The following is a 21,993-nucleotide window of genomic DNA, read 5'->3' on the forward strand; positions in this document are numbered from 1 at the left end:
TGTAGTCAGTGATTAATAATCACACTTGGAAACAACTCTGAAGCCCCACAGAACTAGCCACTTTTAAAAAAGCAAAAGTGAGCACCTATATTATTCACTAGTTAAGATTTGTTTTCCAAATACGGTAACTGGTTTATCTCATGTACGTTTCCCAACTGCAACAGATATGATTTGTAAACAACTTGCTAATTTGCAAAAAGTTCTCTGGTAAAATAATAAATGTTTACTTTCATCATGGTTTCTTAAATTTATACGCTACCTCCCTCAGAGAACTTGCTTGAGGCGGCTCACATGGGACGATCACAGATCATAAAAGTAATTAAAATTAAAAGCCCAGCTACAGCATAAAACATTTAGCAGACTGAAATGAACCTCAAAAAGCAGTTCTCAAGCTAAAAGCAGACCATGCAAAATGTTTCAGAGATCAAATACTAACTTGCTTGAGGCAGCTCACAAAGTAAAAACATGGGATGATCACAGGACGCAAAAATAGTTAAAATTAACTATTAAAAGCCAGCTACAGCATAAAACATTTAGCAGGCTAAAATTAACCTCAAAAAGCAATCCTCAAGCTAAAAGCAGACCATGCAAAATGTTTCAAAGATCAAACACCAAGAAGAAGAACATGACAAAGAAGAAGACGGAGCAGGAGGAGTTTGGATTTATACCCTGCCTTTCTCTCCTGTAAGGAGATTCAAGGTGGCTTACAAACTCCTTCCTCCTCCTCACAATAGGCACCTTGTGAGATAAGTGGGGCTGAGGGAGTTCTGAGAGAACTGTGACTGGTCCAAGGCCACCCAGCAGGCTTCATGTGGAAGAGTGGGGAAGAGTCTGCCAGTTCTCCTGATTAGAGTCCACTGCTCTTAACCAGTACACCATGCTGGCCCTCAAGGCCTGAGTAAAAATAAACATTTTGGCATGGTGTCTAAAAGAGAGCAAAACAGGAACCAGATAAGCCTCAAGGGGAAGGATCTTTCACAAGCAAGGTGCCTCCACTGAAAAGCTAAGAAAAAGCCTACCTGCCTCACCTCTGCAAGCGAGGATACAGAGAAAACAGGGCTTGAGAGGCACGACTTGACCAATCAGCTGGGCGGTACAGACAGAAGAATCCTTGGCTGTTTGAAAAATTTCACAGCTGGCAATTGTTAGAGACAATGCTGCAGGACACATTTGTGCAATACAGCAGAAGTTATTCTTATCTTCCTAAAAACCATGCCTTGCAGCCATAGGTATTTTCCATAAAATATGGTTTAAATCACTAAGCACCTGGCAGACTCAACTACAGAAATACACTAGTTCTCTTCATAAGGGAGTATCATTTGAAGCTTTCTCTCACTTTTTTATTCCACTCTTCCTCATGTTGCCATGACTTTGTTATTTCACAACAACCCTCTGAGGTAGGTTAAGCTGAAAGGGAGTGACGCAGTAAACTTCATGTTTAGAGATTAGGAACCCAATCCTAGCTGAACACTATCCACCACACTGTCTTGAATGTCACCAGCTTTACTTGTTAACATGTTCATGGAAATCAATAAAGAAAAAAAAAACAGACCTACTCATATTAATTGGCACATTTAATCCCATGCTTCCGCCAAGGAGTTCAAGGCAATGTATATTTTTCTCTCTTCTTCACAGCCATTTTAGGAAGGTAGGTTAGGCTAAGATACTGTGACCAGATCAAAGTGACTTGGAAAGCTTTATGGCAGTGGGAATTTGAATATGAATCTCTCAGAACCTGCTCCAACTGTTATATAACACTGCCTCAAAGAGGTGAATAGAATTAGCCATATTATGGTTGAGATACAAAGCAAATTATCTGTTGTTGAATATTTTAATGCCACCTTAGCATTTCCAAGAAAACAATACAAGCAGCTCAGTCTTCACATTTTTGTTCACAAAGAGCAGAAAAATGAAGACAGGACATGTACCTCTGTATTAAAAGGGGGGAAACCCTGTAATTTGAGGTTCCTTTCTCTTTGAAAATAGCCAAGTATTACTTATGTAAGTGCTATGAAGCTAGAGAAAGATGGAAAGGCTGAGGCAATAACACTAAAAAAAACATCAAATTCAATTTATTTCAAACTGCCTCTTACAACTTCTACTGGTTTCAGCACACATTCTGGAGTCAATGTTTTAGTTCAAATGTACAGAACCCCACTGCAGTTCCGAATGTGACCTTTTAGATATATGCTGTTCACACAAAGAAATTAAGTGGGAACTGGACTGTGTTTTCTGAAGACAGGATTTCACTTACCTGAAGACAGGATTTTTACATTGGGAGTGCGCCTGAACAGGCCTGCTGTTTTGGCAGATTTTTCTCCTAGCCCAGAAACAAGAGGAAGCATCCCGCCTGTCCAGAGACTGATGCAACGGTTCCTTCCTGCCCAAACTATCATATCCTGTAAGGGATGCATCTCCTGTGACTCTTGTGGGTACCAAACCCTAAAGGGTTCACCTTTGAATAAATTGGACAGAGAGAGCCACCAATGGAATGACCTTGGGATAGAGAAATGGTGATTGGGGGCAAGTGAATCCATGAAATGTATTGCTGAACAAACCAGAATTGTAAAGGTCACAGAAATGGGTATTTGCCATTACAGCCATAGCAGAAGCCATCAGACCTAAGAATCTCTGTATAGATTGAACTGGTTGTTATCTTTGGACAATCAAGGAATGGGCCAGGGCTCTATCCTGGGGAAGAAAGGCTCTGGCTACCCTGGATCCCAGTCCTGCTCCAATGAGATTGACCTGAGTTGCATATTGTAATTTGGACTTGGCCAACTAATTACAAGGCTGAGCTTGGTGCAAATGGATATGACCATGCCAGTATGTTAAATAAAGCTTCAGACTGTGCAGTGATCCATCAGTTGTCTAAGTAAGAGGAAATCGAACAGCTTCTAGTTCGTAGCTATGCAACAACCACTACCATGCTCTAGGGGCTGTTTCCAAACCGCATGGAAGGGCCGTGTATTGGTGTGCTCATAAAATTCCAAACCTGAAACTAAGGTATTCTTTAAGGATGGACTGAGACATGAAAATGGGCATCTTTGAAGTCCATAACAACAAACCATGTATTTATTGGCAAAAATTTCATAACACTCAGTAACATACCTATTCAGAACCTAAAGATTTCTAAACTTTTATTGTGTTCCCTCAAATCCACGACTGGCCAGGAGCCACTGTCCTTTTTATCAATAAGGAAAATTTTTGAATAGTAGCCAGAGGTGTAGCTAGGAAAAATGGAGCCCAGTGCAAAATCTGAGTTTTGCGCCCCCCCGCCCCCCACCACCATAGGCAGCTGCTGTAATGCTGGAATCCACCTCCAAATAGCATCACTTTCAATGGTGTTTAAACTAGGGAGTCCAGATTCTCCTTTTAAATTCACCTTAAAGAGAGAATCTGGAGTCCCCAGTTAAAACAACATTGAAAGTGATGCTGTTTTGGGGTGGATTATCCCCCACCCTGAAACAGCATCACTTTCAATGTTTAAACTAGGGACCTCAGATTCTCCCTTTAAATCCATGCGGAAGGGGGTGGATTTAAAAGGAAAATCTGGGGAAATTTGGGGGGTGCCTGCTGTCAGGGGTGCCATTGTTAAGCTAGCAGCGCCAAACTTTCAGGGTATCTTTAGGAGACTCTTCTGATGATACCACCTAGGTTTGATAAAGTTTGGTTCAGGGGATCCAAAGTTATGGACCCTCAAAGGTGTAGCTCCCATCTCCTATTAGCTCCCATTGGAAACAATGAGGAATGGGTGCACCCCCTTTGGGAGTCCATAACTTTGGACCCCCTGAACCAAACCACACCTAACTTGGGTGGTATCATCAGGAGAGTATCCGAAAGATCCCTGAAATTTTGATGCTGCTAGCCTAAAAACTGCACCCCCTGCAGGCCAAAAACTGAAAAACACTAATAATACAAAAAACCACAAACAAACCTGATTTTTTGCCTCCCCCCCCCCCCCCCCCAGGCGTGCACCCAGTGCAACATGCGCATCCCAACCCCCTGGTAGCTATGCCTCTGATAGTAGCCCCACAGTTGTTCAGATCAACTTCTTGCCCTCTACCCTTGGTCAGCAGTTCCACTAACTCAGGGGTGTCCAACTCTGGCGCTTCAGATGTTCATGGACTACAATTCTCATCAGCCCCTGCTGGCATGGCCAACTGTGCTAACCGAACCACTAATCCAGAGAATAAGTTATCCTTTGCTCTTACGAAAATGAAAACATAGGGGCAACTGAGCAAACTCTAACTGTACTTAACATCATCTATCACCTACGAATGTGATCAAAGTGCTTCCCACTGAGGAACAAACTTTGGAACCCTGTCAAGAAACATTGGGTCTTCCTTTGAGGGTTGATGTAAGAGTCAGGATTTCTATTGTGTCTACTTATGGCCCCTACCCTGTCACTGTTTTTGAGGGAACTTTCTCTTATTGAAAGCAGGTTGATAATATTGCCTTTAAGTAGGATACTATTGGCTCTGAAAGAATTGGTGAGATTTGTAACTGGGAGTCACAAACCCCTGTTGACACTGGTCAAAATGCGGTGTCTGAGGTGCAGAAGCAGAAGGATCCTGAAGGACTTTGCCATCTGGTGGTTCTTCTTTTTATTTGCGATGAACTTGTCAGTGTTAGAGGCAAACAACATGTTTATGTTGAGTGCGAGATCCTTCACTTTTGCCCTCGTTTCTGTTGGTAGAGCAGCATTTCATAGCCAAGCATGTTGATGCAATGACACTGCTGTGACCAAGGAACATGAGGCAGCCTTTGCTGCATGCCCCCCAACATTACTCTCTGGCTTGGGCAAACAAATAACATTAGATTGTACCAATACTACTACCATGCAGCCACCATCAGGTAACAGGTGAAGATGAGGAGAAATCTTCTCCCATAAGTGGAACTGATATCTACCCATGACTGTCTGGTGGTTAGCCAAGTGAAAACAAAGGGCTGCCAAGGAGTAGGCCTTTTGCCCAGAGTATCAATCCTCTCTATCCATGGAGGTAGAATGCTGCCCAGGCCTCTGTTTAGTCTGAAGTTCTTCAGCACCAAGGGATGAAGGGCAGGAAAGCACAAAATCAGGCTTAATCCTTAATCAATTTGACTGTTGGAACCAATGGAATACTCTACCTCTTCTTCCTCAAGTTTGAAATCCTTAGAAAGCTACTTAACAACTGAGACAAATGGAGGCGATGGAAAATTCACCACACCCTGGGCTTGCAAGGGGATGCTCGTTGGGTGTTAGCAAGTTGGCTGCCTGGAGGCCAGTGCCGCAGCTCACTTCTTGGAAATAACAAGGACCAAGGAAAGTCCTGTGTGGAAACCACATAGGCCGGTGACAAGGGACGAGAACCAGTCTCCAGATTGATGACACTAAACATAAAGACCACAGAGGCTGGCGACAAGAGACAAGAGCCAGTCTCCAGTTTGATGACACTGAACATAAAGACACAAAGGTCAATTCTGGATCAACAATCGGTTCCAGCATCTCCTTGACTCTCTCAGCATCCTGGGACTTGCTTTATGCTTGGATTTAGCCTTAACTTTCTTATGTTCCAGAGTGGTGAAGATCTAGTTGATGTAGCTGACTGCTTAGAAACTGATGGATCTGATGGAGCTGAACAAACTGTAGGGCCCGGTTCTGATCTTGCAGTGGTCAAAACTGGAGGAACAGATGAAGCCTGCAAATGGTCAGGGAGTGCAATGGATTGGGTTGATGAAGCCCCGGGACGGGGGGGGGGGGGCGGGGGGATGAGAAACTTCAGGGGAAGCAACTGCAGCCAGAACCTTCTCCCCAAAGGCTGCTTTAAGATGAAAAACCCTGTCTGACTTAGACTTGGGAGTAAACTTTTGACAGACCTTGTAGCCTGTACATTGTGGGCTTCTCCCAAGCAAACAAGACATAAAACATGTTTACCACTTTAAGTCATTTTAGTAGAGAACTGGGTGCATTTTTTTTGGAAAGCACATTTGAAGCCATTAGTGCCAGAAATAAACGTCACTGGTTCGGCTTTTACAAAAAGAAGAAAGTTAGATCTGCAATAGCCACCTCAACTTCTTAGGTTAATGAAACACTAACAAAGAAAACTTGCAACTTGAAAAGAATCTTCTCTACTGAACAGCAGCAAGGACAAAATTGAGGGGTGATGGGGGAGCGCATGACCAGTCGTGGCATTCAAATAATTTAACAACTGGTTCCAGTGGTGGGATTTAAATAATATATCTGGTTGTTTACAAGCACTGTTTTAACAACCGGTTCTGCCGAAGAGGTGCGAGCCTGCTGAATCCCACCACTGGGCGTGCCCCTCCAGAGCACATGACGGTTAGAACTGTTGCATCTCTCTCTGGAGTGGAGGGGCACCCCCTCCTGTTGTTGGGCTAAGAGAAAAATCTGCTGAAATGGTAGGCCTGTGTAGGCACAGTCCCAATATGGGGCTGCACTGAAGACCAATGATGAACTCATTCTGTAGAAACTCAACCATCTTGACAAGACAACACATTTTTTTCCCTGCTGCCTAGATCTTTATTCATATATGGATGTTCTAGCTCTAAGAACTGATCTACTGGCAAGGCTGTATCAAGTTATTATTATTTGTGTCAATCTGACCTCCCATCTCCATTTCTGAGCACGACATTTCCAGGAGCTACTATCCCAGATAACCAGTCTCTGCTGGACAACTACCCATGTTCATTATATACACTCACCACAAAGTAACTTTCCTGTATTCATCCATAAATGTAGCACTCTTAAGATAATTAATTAATGCTTGCAGGATTGCTTCATATAATAATTTTACTCAAAGTAAATTAACAAACAGTTCTGGCCCAAGTGATTATCTACAAGCTACATGTTTATGCATTACAAACCTTTAAGGCAGTCAAGCATGAGCACGTAGGTTCTTTTGTATCAGTTCTCAGTATATTAACTCTAAAATAACAACACCACACATACACTGTAATTATTTTGTGTAGAGTTCCTAATAAGGCCATCAGATAACTATTTTCCTGTATTAATTACCGCTTTGTGCCAAATTTCTTGCTACAGCTTTAGTCATCAAATAGAACACTGTCCTATTCAACCCAATGATAATGTGCCAAACAGAAAGCAGAATGGTTGTGGTGGGTTTTCCAGGCTGTGTAGCCGTGGTCTGGTGGATCTTGTTCCTAACATTTCGCCTGCATCTGTGGCTGGCATCTTCTTCCCTCTGTGATACACCTCTGAAGATGCCAGCCACAGATGCAGGTGAAACATTAGGAACAAGATCCACCAGATCATGGCTACACAGCCCAGAAAACCCACCACAACCGGCTGAATCTGGCCGTGAAAACCTTCGACAATACACAGAAAACAGAATGTTTAGGAAAATATGTAGTCTCTCTCTTTACGTGTAACAGTAAGTTCTCTTGCATTTGAAACTGAATATTAGCTTGCAGTGGCTGTATTAGTAACAATATGATTAGCTGTCCAGGGAAAGGAACTAAAGTTCCAGCCCAGGATTGAGACAGCCAAGATAGCCGTAATCCCATTCCTTGTACCAACAGAGTCCTTGAATCTCAGCAAGAAAGGCAGGCAACAAATAAATGAGTGCTCTCCTTCAGATTTGCTGGGCAAAATGAGGGTAATAGAACAGGAATATGACCAGCAGAGGAAAAGGTCTACAGAGAGAAGAAGAAAACATTCCATGGTCCCAAGGATATTATCTGTTCCAAACTGCAGGGCTTGTGAAAAGACTGAACACTTATAGAAGGAAAACTTTTATTACTAGAGATTCAGGCTGTAGCAACTCTTGGGCCAGAACTTTTGAAAATCACAATATAAGTGGTAGAGACAATAATAAACAGAGCACAAATCCTGCCTCCAGTAAAAACACCAGCGCAAAGAACTTTATTGGATCTGAACATAAAACTCCTTTGTGTGCTAATATTTACATAAATTGAAGTTCAAACCACTAATGCAGTGGTTCCTATGGTTACGGTTATTTTTTTTAAAAAAAAAGATTGTTAAACTCAAGATAACTTTTTCCGGATTACTGAATATACCAAGAGAGCTTTGTGTTATTGTGTAAAAAAAATTCTGGGACGTGTTCAGAATTAGCTCACTTCCTTGCTGGCCCTTGTTATCATTCCACACGAACTAACAGCAAACCCTAGAACATGCCCAATCGGTTCTGTGGCTATGCATTGCAGGGGAAGGGTGGAGTTGTGGGGGAAGCTGCTTTTCGGAAGCATCTATTTACAGCATTTACGTAGTCTTCTCGACAAAGACTCAAGGTGCATAACCTTGTCTACTCTTACTAATCTTCTTGCTGAGGAATCCCAGAATTTGTTGAAGCATGACTTAAAAGACATTGCATTAATTCACACACACGCACACACACACCCCGGGCAGGCTCTTTTCTATTCTATAATAGTGCAATCACCCTTGTAGAAGTCATTTTGCTAAGAGGCACAAACCTCTCAGGGCAGGAAAGTGAAGAGGATCAGCCACAAATCGTTTGGGATATAGGCTACTGTGCAGGCTGCGGATACCTTGGCTTTGAGCTTCATTTCCCAATTCAGTCAAGTTAATTTAGTTGTTTTCAAAAGTTCCTTCAGCATAATAAGCAGAAGCAGGGAGTGTATTTACAGATGCTGAATTTAATCAAAGCATCTCTTACATGCTTTCCAGATTCTATGTCGACATTGGATATTTCAGGAAGATATGGCCCGGGGCAATGCTTAAACCTCACCTGTAGTGGAAGACAGCACAAAGGAGTAGTGAACAGGAGACTCAACAGCTAAGAAAAAAACAAGGTAAGCACACCGAAATGGCATCATAAATAATTCTTGTGATTTCACATAGAACTTATGAAAGAAAAGTATTGACAATCATAATGTTGAACTTTTCAAATGCCTCATCATGATGTAAAATACTGACAGTTCTTTGAATGGAACGGCTTCTCTTTAAGCAAAAAGGCTTAAAAGAGAACAAGTCATGTACTAGGTAAAACCACACTGTTCCCACCAATGGCTATGTCTGCGCATAACCATACTACTCCACCATTTTCCACTACAGAATACAGAAACATAGTTGCCGATGAAGGGAGGACAATTGTTGTTTTTTATACAAGTCCATCTCTTCTAAGCATGGATCTGTTTGAGTCTGATCCACTCATTACATCCACAAAATGTGTGCATCCACAAAATGCATTTTAAGTGCATACCTGAAATCGAACATATGAATACAGAAAAAAACAACCCCACATCTGGAAATATAAGCAGGAGAAGACACTCTCACAGAGAGCAAGAATTTAGAGTAACTACCTGTGAAGTTTACATTTGGCACAAAATGGGGTGCTGCCATGCAGTGTATGCACAGAATATTTCACATCTGCTAACAAGCAAGCCAGCCCTCTGAGCGGAATCAAAGCTGTGTGTGAACAGGCTTCGACTGACACAGAGACCTGTTACTTATCCATGTTTCATAGTCTCTTTTGCATCACCACTCTCATGTCTATTATCCTTGCTATTCCCGTCTGAAAAAGATTCATCCCCTACTGTGCATGCATAGGAATTTGGGCACAACTAATCAGTAACAAGATAAGCAAACATCCGCCATATATTGAAATCTGGGGAAAGGTTAGTTCAGGTCATGACCTTTTTTTTGGAATCAGTCACACCAAGCACAACCTGTGTGAAGGCTTCTCTTGGAGAGCCAGCTTGGTGTAGTGGTTAAGGGTGGCAGACTCTAATCTGGAGAACTGGATTTGATTCGGGTGACCTTGAGATGGTTGCAGCTCTCATTACTTCTCCAGCCCCACCAACCTCACAAGGTTTCGTCTGTGCTTATTATGACTGTAAATACATTCTGTCTTTGCTAGTCTTTGCTGTGAAGACAGCCATCTCTACAGAAGTTGCTCCACAGACAAATCATCAACTAACCCTTGAGAGCAGAATTAAACTGGCATTTGTTTTTAAAGAACCGATTAGACATTTACTTTGTACTCAGAAATGCTTCTGTGGAAAACTCAATGCAAAAAAGCCACACAAGTCTCCAGTTAATTCTATTTTGTCAAATGTTGCTACTGTGTTTTATAACTTGCTGTTTTCTATTAACAAAAGCAATGCTTGAAGTAAATCACTGGAGCCTTAAGGTTTGACAACAAGATTTGACAGTTTGCATCTTCAATAAATAAAATGGCACATTCACATGTTCTTCCATAAACTAGAAAGAATAATATATTAAGTAAAAATTATTATAGTAAAAAAAAACACTTGTCAATAAATGGAAAAATATAGTGAGCCTGTAGTTATTTTTCCAACATTATTGTAATTTAATTACAATGCCAATTAAAATCTTCAAAATAAATGCTATCATTAAACCACAAAGATTCCTATACAATAGGTTTCCCCTCACCTGTTTCACTGCAGGCAAGATGAAATCCCTTAATTTTTTGAATACTGAAGATATTAACACCTCTGCATTGGCCTGTCAGTGCTTTGTTGCCACAGACAAGTTTTCTCCTACCCACTTTGGATATTATATTAGCTAGTAAGGGGCCATTTGACACTGCTTGGGGGTTCTGGAGCCCCCAGAATCTGATCACAACCTAAAACTGCAAGAACTCTCTGGTTGGGTATTTCTCAACAATATGCAGCGCTGCATTTGCATTGGTCTTTAGAAGAAGAAGAGGAGTTTGGATTTATATCCCCCCTTTCTCTCCTGTAGGAGACTCAAAGGGGCTTACAATCTCCTTGCCCTTCCCCCCTCACAACAAACACCCTGTGAGGTGGGTGGGGCCGAGAGAGCTCTGAAAAGCTGTGACTAGCCCAAGGTCACCCAGCTGGCATGTGTGGGAGTGTACAGGCTAATCTGAATTCCCCAGATAAGCCTCCACAGCTCAAGCGGCAGAGCTGGGAATCAAACCCGGTTCCTCCAGATCAGAGTGCACCTGCTCTTAGCCACTGCTCTTAGCCACTATGCCACTGCTGCTCCTTTAGACCTAAATGGTATACTCCTTTAGACTGCTGCTCCTTTAGACCTAAATGGTATACTATACATCTTCAATATGACAACCAAAGAGTTCAGAAGACAGAAATATAAATAGTGATAAGCGACTGAGTCAAATTTATACTGCAGAGGAGGCTGAAGAAGGACGTGCTCTAGAAACCACTAACACATCTCTGGCATTAACAGTAGAAAAAGAAGTGAACATCATGCTTCCCATTTGTTCCACTCTTTGTATTTGCCGTAACAAGATAAATTTTGATTGGGACAAGAGGTTGACAACTTCCTTTCCTTCTGCCCACCACCCGGACCCATTTCTATAATCTCCAAGGCCAGAGATTTTGGAAACTGAAGTACTTTCCTGTTTTGTGGAACCAGAATTGAAAATCCTGGGGCTGATTCAGCCACTGCGGACTACAGAGAGAGGAAGGTAGACAGGAATACCAATTTCAGCTGGTAGCTCTGTTGAGCTGCAGCAGAACAGCCAGATACAAGTCCAGTAGCACCTTAGAGTCCAAGAAGATTTTTGGAGTGTAACCTTTCAAGAAACAAAGCTCCCTTTGTCTAGCAAAAGCTTATGACCTGAAGATCTTGTTGGTCTCTAAGGTGGTACTATACTGGAATCTAGAAGTAGCAGTTGTTACTCTTTTCTTACAAAATACTGACATCTGTTTGGGAATCCACAAAAGAAAGAATCTGCAGAAGAAGATTTGGAGGAATATGCTAACTAGAACATTAACCCAAAACATTATCTTATGTGGCAGTAGCTTTAGGGAATCACAGCTATAACAAGCAACGTGTTTTCAAGTTAAGATGTGAGAACACCTGAGGGAATTATTTCAGCAATGCAAATATAACCATCTGCAACATCCTTAGACATCAATATGAATCCCATGTTTTATAGACATCAGTTCCCTTGTTCCGGTTAAGTACATGACAAAGGAACAGAAATGAGGCAAGGATGCCGTGATTGCCACATAAAGCCAGTAAGGCAAGGGCCCGGTATTTCCAAATGGGCAAATCCACAAGCCGTGACGAATTCCATCTCGAACATGGTGTGAAGTCCACGATATAAACAGCATCCAGGGCAGAAAACACCAGGAATCCTTCAGCTTGAAAAGATGCATAATAAACTTCAGCATCAGGCAAACAACTGGAATCACAGTAGAACAATGAAGAAATGGTCTTTGTGGAAGTGTCAGAGCAGCCTGAAGGGGAAAAAAAACACAATTGCTATTTTATAACTCTTTTACCAACCTGAATTTTTGTACAGACACCCTAGAAAAAACTCATTTGTCCATTTGAGGCTCCTATGGGCCAATGGGCTCCAATGATGTCTACACATTAAAAGCACACATTTATCTCCACATCATTTGTTTATTTAGCACACTATTATCCCCTCCCCGCTTCCTTGAAAGAGCTCAGGGTGGCATTCTTTTTTCCCCCCCTTGTCATTTTATCCTTGCAATCCTGTTAGGTAAGCTTCAGCACGAGTAGCCCAAGGCCACTCCCTGAGTTTCCTGGCACAGTGGGCCAAATCCTAAGCCACTCTAACCACTATGTCACAGCAACTCTATTTCAGTTGGGCCAACTGTTTCACAGGCTGAAATAATTATGTTGTTTCATTGGATTGCTTGGCTACGGGAAACAGAAGAATACTTGGCATCTACTTGGGTAACCACCTCTCTCTATGACAGGGCATTCTACCTATTTCAAGCACACCTGGGAGATTTTGAAGCAGAAATACCAGCGTTTCATTTCTGCATTTGAGTGGTTGGAGAACATAACTTATAACTCCAGCTTCCAAAAGACTGGCAAAATGTGTGCATCAAAATGATCAAAGACGTGCTGCAGAATGTGGGATACATGAAACCATTTGTAAGATGTTACCTTAGTTGCATAGTTGCTATCCTGGTGTTTGTGTGTCCCCTCTCCCCAAATAACAGTGACGACGGTGGTGTGGTCCACTCATGCCGTCCAGGCTCCTGACACAGTGAGTGAGCACACCCACCCACAGCCATGCTAACGCAGGGGGGCAGAAGAGTCTGCCAGTCAACTGGTTGGCAAGGGCTGCTGCCCCGGCAACTGGATGCAGCTCAAAGTGGCAAATCCTCTGGGGCTGTGTGCTGGGCTGGCTGTTTGGACAAGAGAAGACAGACCAGGAAGTGCTGAGTGTCTAGTGAATGGGGAAGATGGAGAGATCAGCCCTGCCCGTAAAAGGGGTATCGATGTCCCCGTAAGCAGGATGAGGACAACTCTTCTGCCAGGTCCTCAGACCCAGAGAGAGGAAGGGTATACACCAAGACAAAGGAAAGACTGTGGAAGATCAAGATGCAAGAAACTCCTCTCCTCTGGGAGCTAAGGCCTCCTGGGGAAAATCAGATGGGACACTGAAGAATACTACTGCCTAGCAGAGAAAAATGGACCCAGCAAAAATTTCTAATATTGAACCTTGATTTATGGATCATCACTGGTTGTTAATCAAACTTCTATGTTTGGAAGCATATAGCTTCAAGTAGTAGAGAACAGACATAAAACATCAGAGGATATGATAGATCACTTTTGAGGATAGAATTCTAAGAAAATAGATCTTTACACCCAGCAGTAACCAACTGATGCACACAGTATATAATAAAATTGCTTCTTGTTTTCAAAGGTAAGTCTATATATTCGCAGTTCAGTTACAACTTTTAGTTAAAGATACAGATAGGAGTTTTGTGGCACCTTAAAGACTAAGAAAAATTATTCCAGCATCAGCTTTGTGAACTCTGAAGAAAAAAGAGCTGGTTTTTATAGCCCACATTTCTCTACCTTAAGGAGCCTCAAAGCATCTTACAATCACAATCCCCTTCCTCTCCCCACAATGGACTCCTTATGAGGTAGGTGAGGTTGAGAGAGTTCTGAAAGAACTGTGACTGGCCCAAGTCACCCCGCAGGCTTCTTGGGGAGGAGTGGGGAATTAAACCCAGTTCTCCAGATTAAAATCTGCTGCTCTTAACCACTACACCATGCTGGTTCACGCTCTGCTAAAACAAATACTGTTTTAATGGCCTATATGTTGTATGAAGATCTCGGCTGATCAAAAACTCAATTATTTTGAGACAGGGTGATCATGTCAACCTCCAGGATTTCCTATCGAACCATGTTATTAAGAGGAGAGTTTGCAGAACCCAGTATTTCTGGAGCCATAAAACCAGGACTCTGCTCCACCTTCAGCCAAAAGTTGCTGTTTTCCCAGAAGAGATCCTAAGCAATTCCTAGCACGAACCGGAGAAAAAGGTGTGTTCTCTGATTCCTCATATTTTTGTATTAGTTAACAGAAAGGGCTGTAAAGTCACTGGTGCATAATGTAATAATTAATGGACTCAATTTGCATCCTGAACAATCAGTTTCTGTACTATTCCAATTAGGCTACCTGGAATTGGAGAACCGGAGTGAAGCAACCTTATTCACAAAGGTTACCTGGAACTGGACAACTGATGTGAAGCAACCTTATTCACAAAGCCAGTGTGGTGCAGTAGTTATAATGTCTGATTGGGATCTGGGACACAAATCTACAAAACACCCCCACAAAAAATATACATGTACACAGTGTTTTATTGTGTACGTTTCTATCTCTTTAAAATTTTCTTGGTTAGAAATTCCAATTTTGGAGTGTACTTCCTGTAGTACATTTTCCAAAATGATGGATATGTTTATTTTTACATTTAACATTGACATAGCATCATAGAATCATACAGCTGGAAGAGACTACAAAGGTCATCAAGTTCAACCCATGCCATGCAGGAATATACAATCAAAGCAAGCACACAGCCAAAAAACAAACCAAAGTCCACACACAAACAGAAGCCTTCTCAAGAACTCAAAAAACAAACACGCAAGGCTTCAAAACACACACACACACACTGAGTTAAAGATATATGGTTAAAGATTTAAGGATAACTCCCCCTCCCCCCCCAAAAAAGAGCTCACCTTTTGTTCTTTGTTTAGCTATTTTTCACTCACCTGAGGTCAATAAAGCCGAATATATTTGTATCATAAAGACAGCCATTTTTCCCTATAGACACTATTTTGCAAGACATTCTTGTAGGATGCTCATATTTGTGTCAAACTGTATGTTTTGGTGGGGTTAATAAGGAGCATTGTAATGATGCTGATCACCTTACTTTGCTGGAAATGGGAGAGTATTTATGGTTGCTGTGAAAAGACAAACTCACTGGGTAGCCAGCAAGGGAGATATTTTCCTGCTGTGTACATGTACGCAGGCTCTACCAGCAGAGATCCGGGCCCAGAGGGACACATATAGTTAGCTGGTGAGAGTTCTATCCATGATAATATTATTTTATGTAGGTGTGAAAAAGAAAACTTGCAGTATCAAGGGCCCATATAATGGAGGAAATATAGGATGAAATTTTAATTTTACATAATCACATTTCACTTACTACTTCCTGCATTTTATGATCCCCGTCCTTGCAATTTCCCCAGCCCTTCACACTTCCTATATAAAATGCAGCCATGATCGTTTTGTAACACCTGAAAAAGCTGGATTCAGTGCACAACAGTTTATGATGGAATAAAATCATTTTCTTTTTTTAACATGCCATAAGACTTCTGTTCATTTCTACCGCAACAGACAAACACAGTAACCTCTCTGCAACCACAGCTGCAGGCTTGGTTTGTTCCATCAGATCACAATTTAAATAAGGAGAAAATAGCTATGAATATATACACACACATCATAAGAAAAACTGAAATAAAAAACCCAAAAAAATTACTTTAGCGTGTCAGTCAACATGCATACCCTTTCCCCCTGAAAATAAGCCCTAGCATGATTTTTCGGGATTTTTGGAGGATGCTTGAAATATAAGCCCTACTCCAAAAATAAGCCCTAGTTATAGATTCCCCAGCTGATCTGGTCATATGGGGGGCGCAAAATCATGGGAAAAAATAAGACATCACCTAAAAATAAGCCCTAACGCATCTTTTGGAGCAAAAATTAATATAAGACCCTGTCTTGTTTTCGAGGAAACGTGGTATTTGGGCTTAAGACAGAAACAATGTATCAAGATTCAGACTAGGCAAATGTCATATGTAATTATATTCCTTGTGAAGTGTGCCATCTACTGGCAATAGATAAGACATGACAGTATCAATGTCATTTGGTTGACAATCATTTAAATTTGAGAGAGCTAATGTATACAATTTAGCATACCTTCTCCTCTTTTAGAAAATCAAACACTTTTACAAAGAGAGATAAATTAAACATATGGGAGAAAGGTCTTTTTATACAATGGAGTGCTAAAAGTAAAATTCATTTGGTTGAAGGTTTTCACAGCCGGAATCCACTGGCTGTTGTGGGTTTTCTGGGTCATGTGGCTGTGATCTAGTAGTTTTTGCTCCTAATGTTTCGCATGCATCTATGGCTGGCATCTTCAGAGAAATGTCACCATGAGATGTCACTGTGGTACGGGCAAAATGTTAGGAACAAAAACTACTAGGTCATAGCCACACAGCCTGGAAAAGCCAACTAAGGTCAATCTCACCCCTGCAGTGTTTTGGGCCAGCCCCTCTGATGGAGCATTTGCCGCTTGCGCCAGTGCAGTGAGCACTCATGCCAGCATAGGGGTGTGCCAACTCTGGAGGGGGATTCTCCTCCCTCTGGATTGGGTTGTCCTAACATTTGGTATCTCATAGATTATCCACAGACTTTCCCTAAAAACCTCTGTGCAATATTAAACCTCCTTATTTCCACTAATCTGTAGCGTGAACAAAGGTGTGTATATGTTCAGTAGTACTCACATCATTAAGTTGTGGTTTTGCTTACCTTTAACGAAAATGAGCCAGCTAGAATGAAGTGATCCATGTCAATCACAGATGAGAGGAAACCAGCAAAAATCACCTCTGAAAAATCACTTTTCTTCTTGAGTCCAATCACTATTGCCCAGGACCACAAACCCACAATACCATGCACGGTGTTATCAGAGAGTGCCCGCAACCAGTCATTTTGCTGAATGAAGGAAAACTGTAGAAATCTATCTGCTGCAAAACAGAAAATCCCCAGTCCTAGGCTTGAAACAACAGAAGCTGTGCTGAATGACTGGAGAAGAGCATTGGCTTTTTCAGTCTCAGATGCCATAGCAAGCAACAGGTCTCTAAATATAAAATGCCGTCAGGGTACATATGGCCCATCGTCTGTTAAATCTTCAATAATTCTGTAATTAGCATAGAGAAAACTTAATTAGAGGGTTTATTAGCGTAGAAAATCTCTCTTCAAAAGAACAAAGCGATGGTAGTTTTTAGTGTCCTAATAAATATGAGCACTTTCTAAAAAGCTAAATCTGTATATGCATAAAGAGAAACATCACACTGTAACTCTTGATGTTCCAAAAACAGTACTATCAGCACACGAAGTTATCAAACAATCTGGGCTTGCAATATTAAGCAGCACAGAACAACATGCTTTATGAAGATAATAAAAATGTGAGGCACATTTGATCTTGGCTGTTAATTAGCAAGTAACCTCGAAACCAGTTTAACAACCACACTGTACCAAACAAAACAGGGGAAAAGCTTCAAAGACTGTATTCAGAGCTATGGAGCACTCCAAGAGAGTGTTGTTGTTGTTGTTTTAAAAAAACCCTGGATGCTTGAGAGCAGTAGAAAAGAGCAAGAGTCCAGTAGCACCTAAAGCTAACAAAATTTCTGGCAGGGTATTAGCATTTTGTGAGTCACAACTCACTTCTTTAGATACAGCTAGAACAGGGGTCGGGAACCCGCGGCTCGGGAGCCGCATGCGGCTCTTCGGGGCTTCTCGTGAGGCTCCCTGCTGGCTGCCCCTTCCCGGGCAAGCCTGGGCAGAAATTAAAGGCAAGAGGTAAGGGGGCGAGCGAGAGGACAGAGCGCCGGGCGAGGAAGCAAGCCGAAAGCAAGTGGGGGGGAAGGGCAGGCAGGCAAGTGAGCGGGGGCGGACGGGCAAGCGAGGCAAGCAGGTAAGCAGGCAATGAGGGGCGGGGCGAGCATGGGCGAAAGGGCGGGGCTTAACAAGCGAGGGACGAAAGCAGGCAGGTGGGTGAGCCGGGCAAGTGAGCCAGGCCCGAGCAAGCTGAAGAAGGCAAGAGGGCAAGTGAGCGGCAGGCGGGCGGGAGGGCAAGTGAGCGGGGGGGCAAGGCAAGCAGGTAAGCGGGCGGGCAAGTGAGCGGGGGGGCAAGGCAAGCAGGTAAGCGGGAGGGCAAGTGAGCGGGGGGCAAGGCAAGCAGGGCGGGCAAGTGAGCGAGGTGCAAGGCAAGCAAGAGGTGGCGGGCGGGCAAGTGAGCTGGCGGCAGGGCAAGCAGGTAAGCTGAGGCGGGCAAGTGAGCGGGCAGGCAAGGCGCAGATGCAGTGAGGCTGGCAAGTGAGCTGGTGCGGCAGGGCAAGCAGGTAAGCTGGCGGTAAGTGAGCGGGCTGAGGCAAGGCGGCAAAGCAGGTAAGCCGGAGCGGCAAGTGAGCGGGCGGGCAGGGCAAGCAGGTAAGCGGGCGGGCAAGTGGAGCGCCGTATGGCAGGGCAAGCAGGTAAGCTGGCGGCAAGTGAGCCGGGCGGCAAGGCAAGCGGGTAAGCGGGGGGGAAAGTGAGCGGGCGGCAGGGCAAGCAGGTAAGCTGGAGGGCAAGTGAGCTGGGCAGGCAGGCCAAGCAGGTAAGCTGGCGGGCAAGGGGGCGGGCGGGCAAGGCAAGGAGGTAAGGGGGCGGGCAAGTGAGCGGGCTGGCAGGGCAAGCAGGTGTTGGCGGCAAGTGAGCTGGCGGCAGGGCAAGCAGGTAAGCTGGCTGGCAAGTAAGCCGGGCAAGTGAGCGGCAAGGCAAGCAGGTAAGCTGGCGGCAAGTGAGCGGCGGCAAGGCAAGCAGGTAAGCCGGGGGGCAAGTGAGCAGGACGGCAAGGCAAACAGGTAAGCTACGGGCAAGTGAGCTGGCGCGGCAAGGCAAGCAGGTAAGCGGGCGGCAAGTACGGGCGGGCTGGCAAGCCAAGCAGGTAAGCGGCGGGCAAGTGAGCGGGGTGAGCAAGCGGTGGTGAGGGGCGGGCGGGGCAAGCAAGCTGCCGGGCGAAAGTAGAAGGCCGGCGAGCAGAGGCGGGCGCATCCATGCGCTTCTTAGAATGAGTGGAGTAAAAGGTTAAAAAAACCCAATATATACAGTGTTATCTTTATTTTAAATGTCGAAAATTATTTGCGGCTCCAAGTGTTTTCTTTTCCTGTGGAAAACGGGTCCAAATGGCTCTTTGAGTGTTAAAGGTTCCCTACCCCTGAGCTAGAATGATGAGAAAATCTGAACAATGGCTGGGGATGTAGATGTAGACAAATTTCCATATTTGCTGAAGAAACTTTAGGCCAAAAGAGCCTTCAGATGTCTTTTCTCAGCTGAAATGAAAGGCTAAAGGCAGCAGCATTTTTTAAAAGTAAACTGGAGAATATGGAGGCAGCTAAAGAAACAGGCAAGGAGTCAGTGTTCCCCCAGTTAAAATACTGTAGTCTCGGTAGAAAAAAACTGAAATCAGAAAAAGTGGCAAGAAATGGGGGGAACTACTGGGGGGCAACATAGGAATACGAATTTGGAATTATACTGTCTAGGGTCAGAGTATCAATGAAGTTATATTTCAGCTGTTTCACAAACCTTCGTAGCAGCAGCAACAAAATGTTGGGACTATGCATGGCTACATGACTACAGGTGACAGAAACTGAAGGTGTATGTTAGATTTGCTAATGTAAAACAGTACATGTCAGCATTTAATTTCCTATTTTAATGCATCCCTATCTCTGTGCATAGTTTAATACACAGAAAGCAGTCTCGCACAAAACAATGTGTATTAGTTCTGGACAGATGCAGGATTGCATGACCTTTTTTTTAAAAAAAACCCCTCACTTTTTATAATAGCAAGCAGTCAAAAGCCAGAGCCAACGTGTTTATTCTAGGTTATTTTTACCAGAGAACAGGGATGGTCAATTTCCAGTGGGGCTTGGAATCTCTTGGAATTACTAATCTATAGACTAGAGATCAGATCCTCGAGAATTCACAATAGAAAATGGGTGTTAGACTCTATGGCAGTGATGGCGAACCTATGGCACGGTGCCAGAGGTGGAACTCAGAGTCCTCTCTGTGGGCACGCGTGCACAGAGTTTGTCATGTGGGGGGGAATCGCCCCCCCCACCACACATCTAGGCTGGCCTGGGCCGCTGAACTTGATGTGTGTGCACCACAGCAAGCAGGGAGGCTGGTGGGCCTCGTGCCTGTGATCCAGGGGGCTATTGCCCGGGGGGGAGGCAGAGATGGCAACGATGCTAGAGAGGCGCAGAGAGGCGGATGTGGGACTTGCTGGAGGCTACAGCAGGCTGGCCCCTGCTCGAGAGGGTTATTCAGGTTAAATTGCCGTGTTGGCACTTTGCGATAAATAAGAGGGTTTTGGGTTGCAATTTGGGCACTCGGTCTCAAAAAGGTTTGCCATCACTGCTCTATGGCATCCCATCCCTGTGGAGCCTGCCTCCTCCGCTGCTCTCCCCCCCCCCCCCCCCCCGCTCCAGGAATTTCCCAATCCAGAGCTGGCAACCCCATCGGAGAAACCTGAGTAGGTTGTATTGTACAAGGTGACCCAAAAAGCAGTACTCAAAACCTTGGAAAGCTAAGTCTAGTTGCAACCGAAATTACTGACCAGAATAAGCCTTAGTCAATTTTGCACGCTTACGACATATAGGGGCTCCAACACCATTTACCTTGCGTATTAAGGGTTCAGCCAAAATTGTCATTTGTATGGGAAGGGAAGCTTTCTAGCATTTTCTACATCCCAGCATGATGAGAAGATTTTGCCAAGGTTTGTAGGGCACATGCACATATTATGCAGCAAGAAAGGCTGCCACCAAGTGCCCAGGGGGGTAAACAGGAGTCTTGTGAGGCTTCAAAGCTCCTAGTTTTTTTCAATGTTGGCCCAGAAAACTAAAGCTTCCATCGGAACTGAAAAATGGGCAGGTCTTTCAGGCACCACTAGACTGCTGGATTTGGATGTTTGCTTTGCTGCAAGAGGCAACTCCGCTGGCATCGTTTCCACTGCTTTAACAACACCCCCTTCTGTTAACAAAGGATATGGGGAAGCTTCCCCCGTTGAATTCCTGCCTATCCCGATTAAAAACACAGAAATTCTGCGTGAGGGAGAGAATGGCCTCCATAGGCGGCGGAAAGGTGGAGAGAGAAAGCAATCGGGCAGCCACCTCGCCTGTAACCTTGCCGTCCATATCCTACTATCGCCGCCATACCCAGCCTCTCCCACGCTGCTCTCCCGTCCCGTCCCCCCCCCCCCCGACGCCTTTCGTCCCTCTCAAGACTCGCCCACCCAAATCCCCTCGGACTCCCCTCTAGGGTCGTTGCCAAATCCCGCCCTCCGCGCATCCTCCCCTCCCCGAAACAGGGTCCCCAACCGCCCCGCTCACCTGTGAGACGCCACCCGGCGCTCATGACGGGCTCGCGCTCTAGCCCCGCCCACCGGCGAGCGCTAAGCATTCTGGGCTTCTCTTTTTTTGAAATAAAAGGTGGCTTCGCCCCTCCACCTTTTCAGCGATGGTTCGCCTCAGCTGCTTGGTGCTTGATGGGCTCTCAGCGGTTGTCCTGTTTTAAAATAATAAAGCGCTTTATCACGTGCTTGTATGATTGCGTGTGGCGTGACATCAGCTGGTTCAATAATTACCCCCTCACATCTCCACACAAGACAGCCCTCCCAAGCCCCTCCAAAGGATAGGAGCTAATTCTAGATCGGGGTCTGCCACCTGTGTATCTCCAAATGCTCATGGACTACAATTCCCATCAGCCCCTGCCAATGGCCTTGCTGGCAGGGCTGATGGGAATTGTAGTCCATGAACATCTGGAGAGCCACAGGTGGCAGACCCCTGTTCTAGATCAGGGGTAGGGAACCTTTAACACTCAAAGAGCCATTTGGACCTGTTTTCCACGGGAAAAGAAAACACTTGGAGCCACAAATAATTTTTGACATTTAAAA

General features: G+C 44.2%; 1 protein-coding gene across 2 annotated transcripts; it reads right to left on the bottom strand.

Moving 5' to 3' along the window:
• Positions 1–10,864: 10,864 nt before the first annotated feature.
• Positions 10,865–21,566, bottom strand: TMEM267 (transmembrane protein 267). 2 transcript variants are annotated; one of them, XM_048502775.1, is made up of 3 exons: positions 21,431–21,566; positions 16,812–17,199; positions 10,865–12,195 (listed from the first exon to the last, which is right to left on the bottom strand). In XM_048502775.1, the coding sequence occupies exons 2-3, from the start codon at positions 17,121–17,123 to the stop codon at positions 11,860–11,862; spliced, it is 648 nt and encodes a 215-aa protein (XP_048358732.1). In that variant the 5' UTR covers positions 17,124–17,199; positions 21,431–21,566; the 3' UTR covers positions 10,865–11,859. The 2 variants fall into 2 exon arrangements, with proteins under 2 accessions (XP_048358732.1, XP_048358733.1); XM_048502776.1 differs by lacking the exon at positions 21,431–21,566 and adding an exon at positions 20,659–20,706.
• Positions 21,567–21,993: the final 427 nt, after the last annotated feature.

The sequence above is a fragment of the Sphaerodactylus townsendi genome, linkage group LG07 (genome assembly GCF_021028975.2).
Source record: "Sphaerodactylus townsendi isolate TG3544 linkage group LG07, MPM_Stown_v2.3, whole genome shotgun sequence".
In the NCBI taxonomy this organism is placed as follows: domain Eukaryota; kingdom Metazoa; phylum Chordata; class Lepidosauria; order Squamata; family Sphaerodactylidae; genus Sphaerodactylus; species Sphaerodactylus townsendi.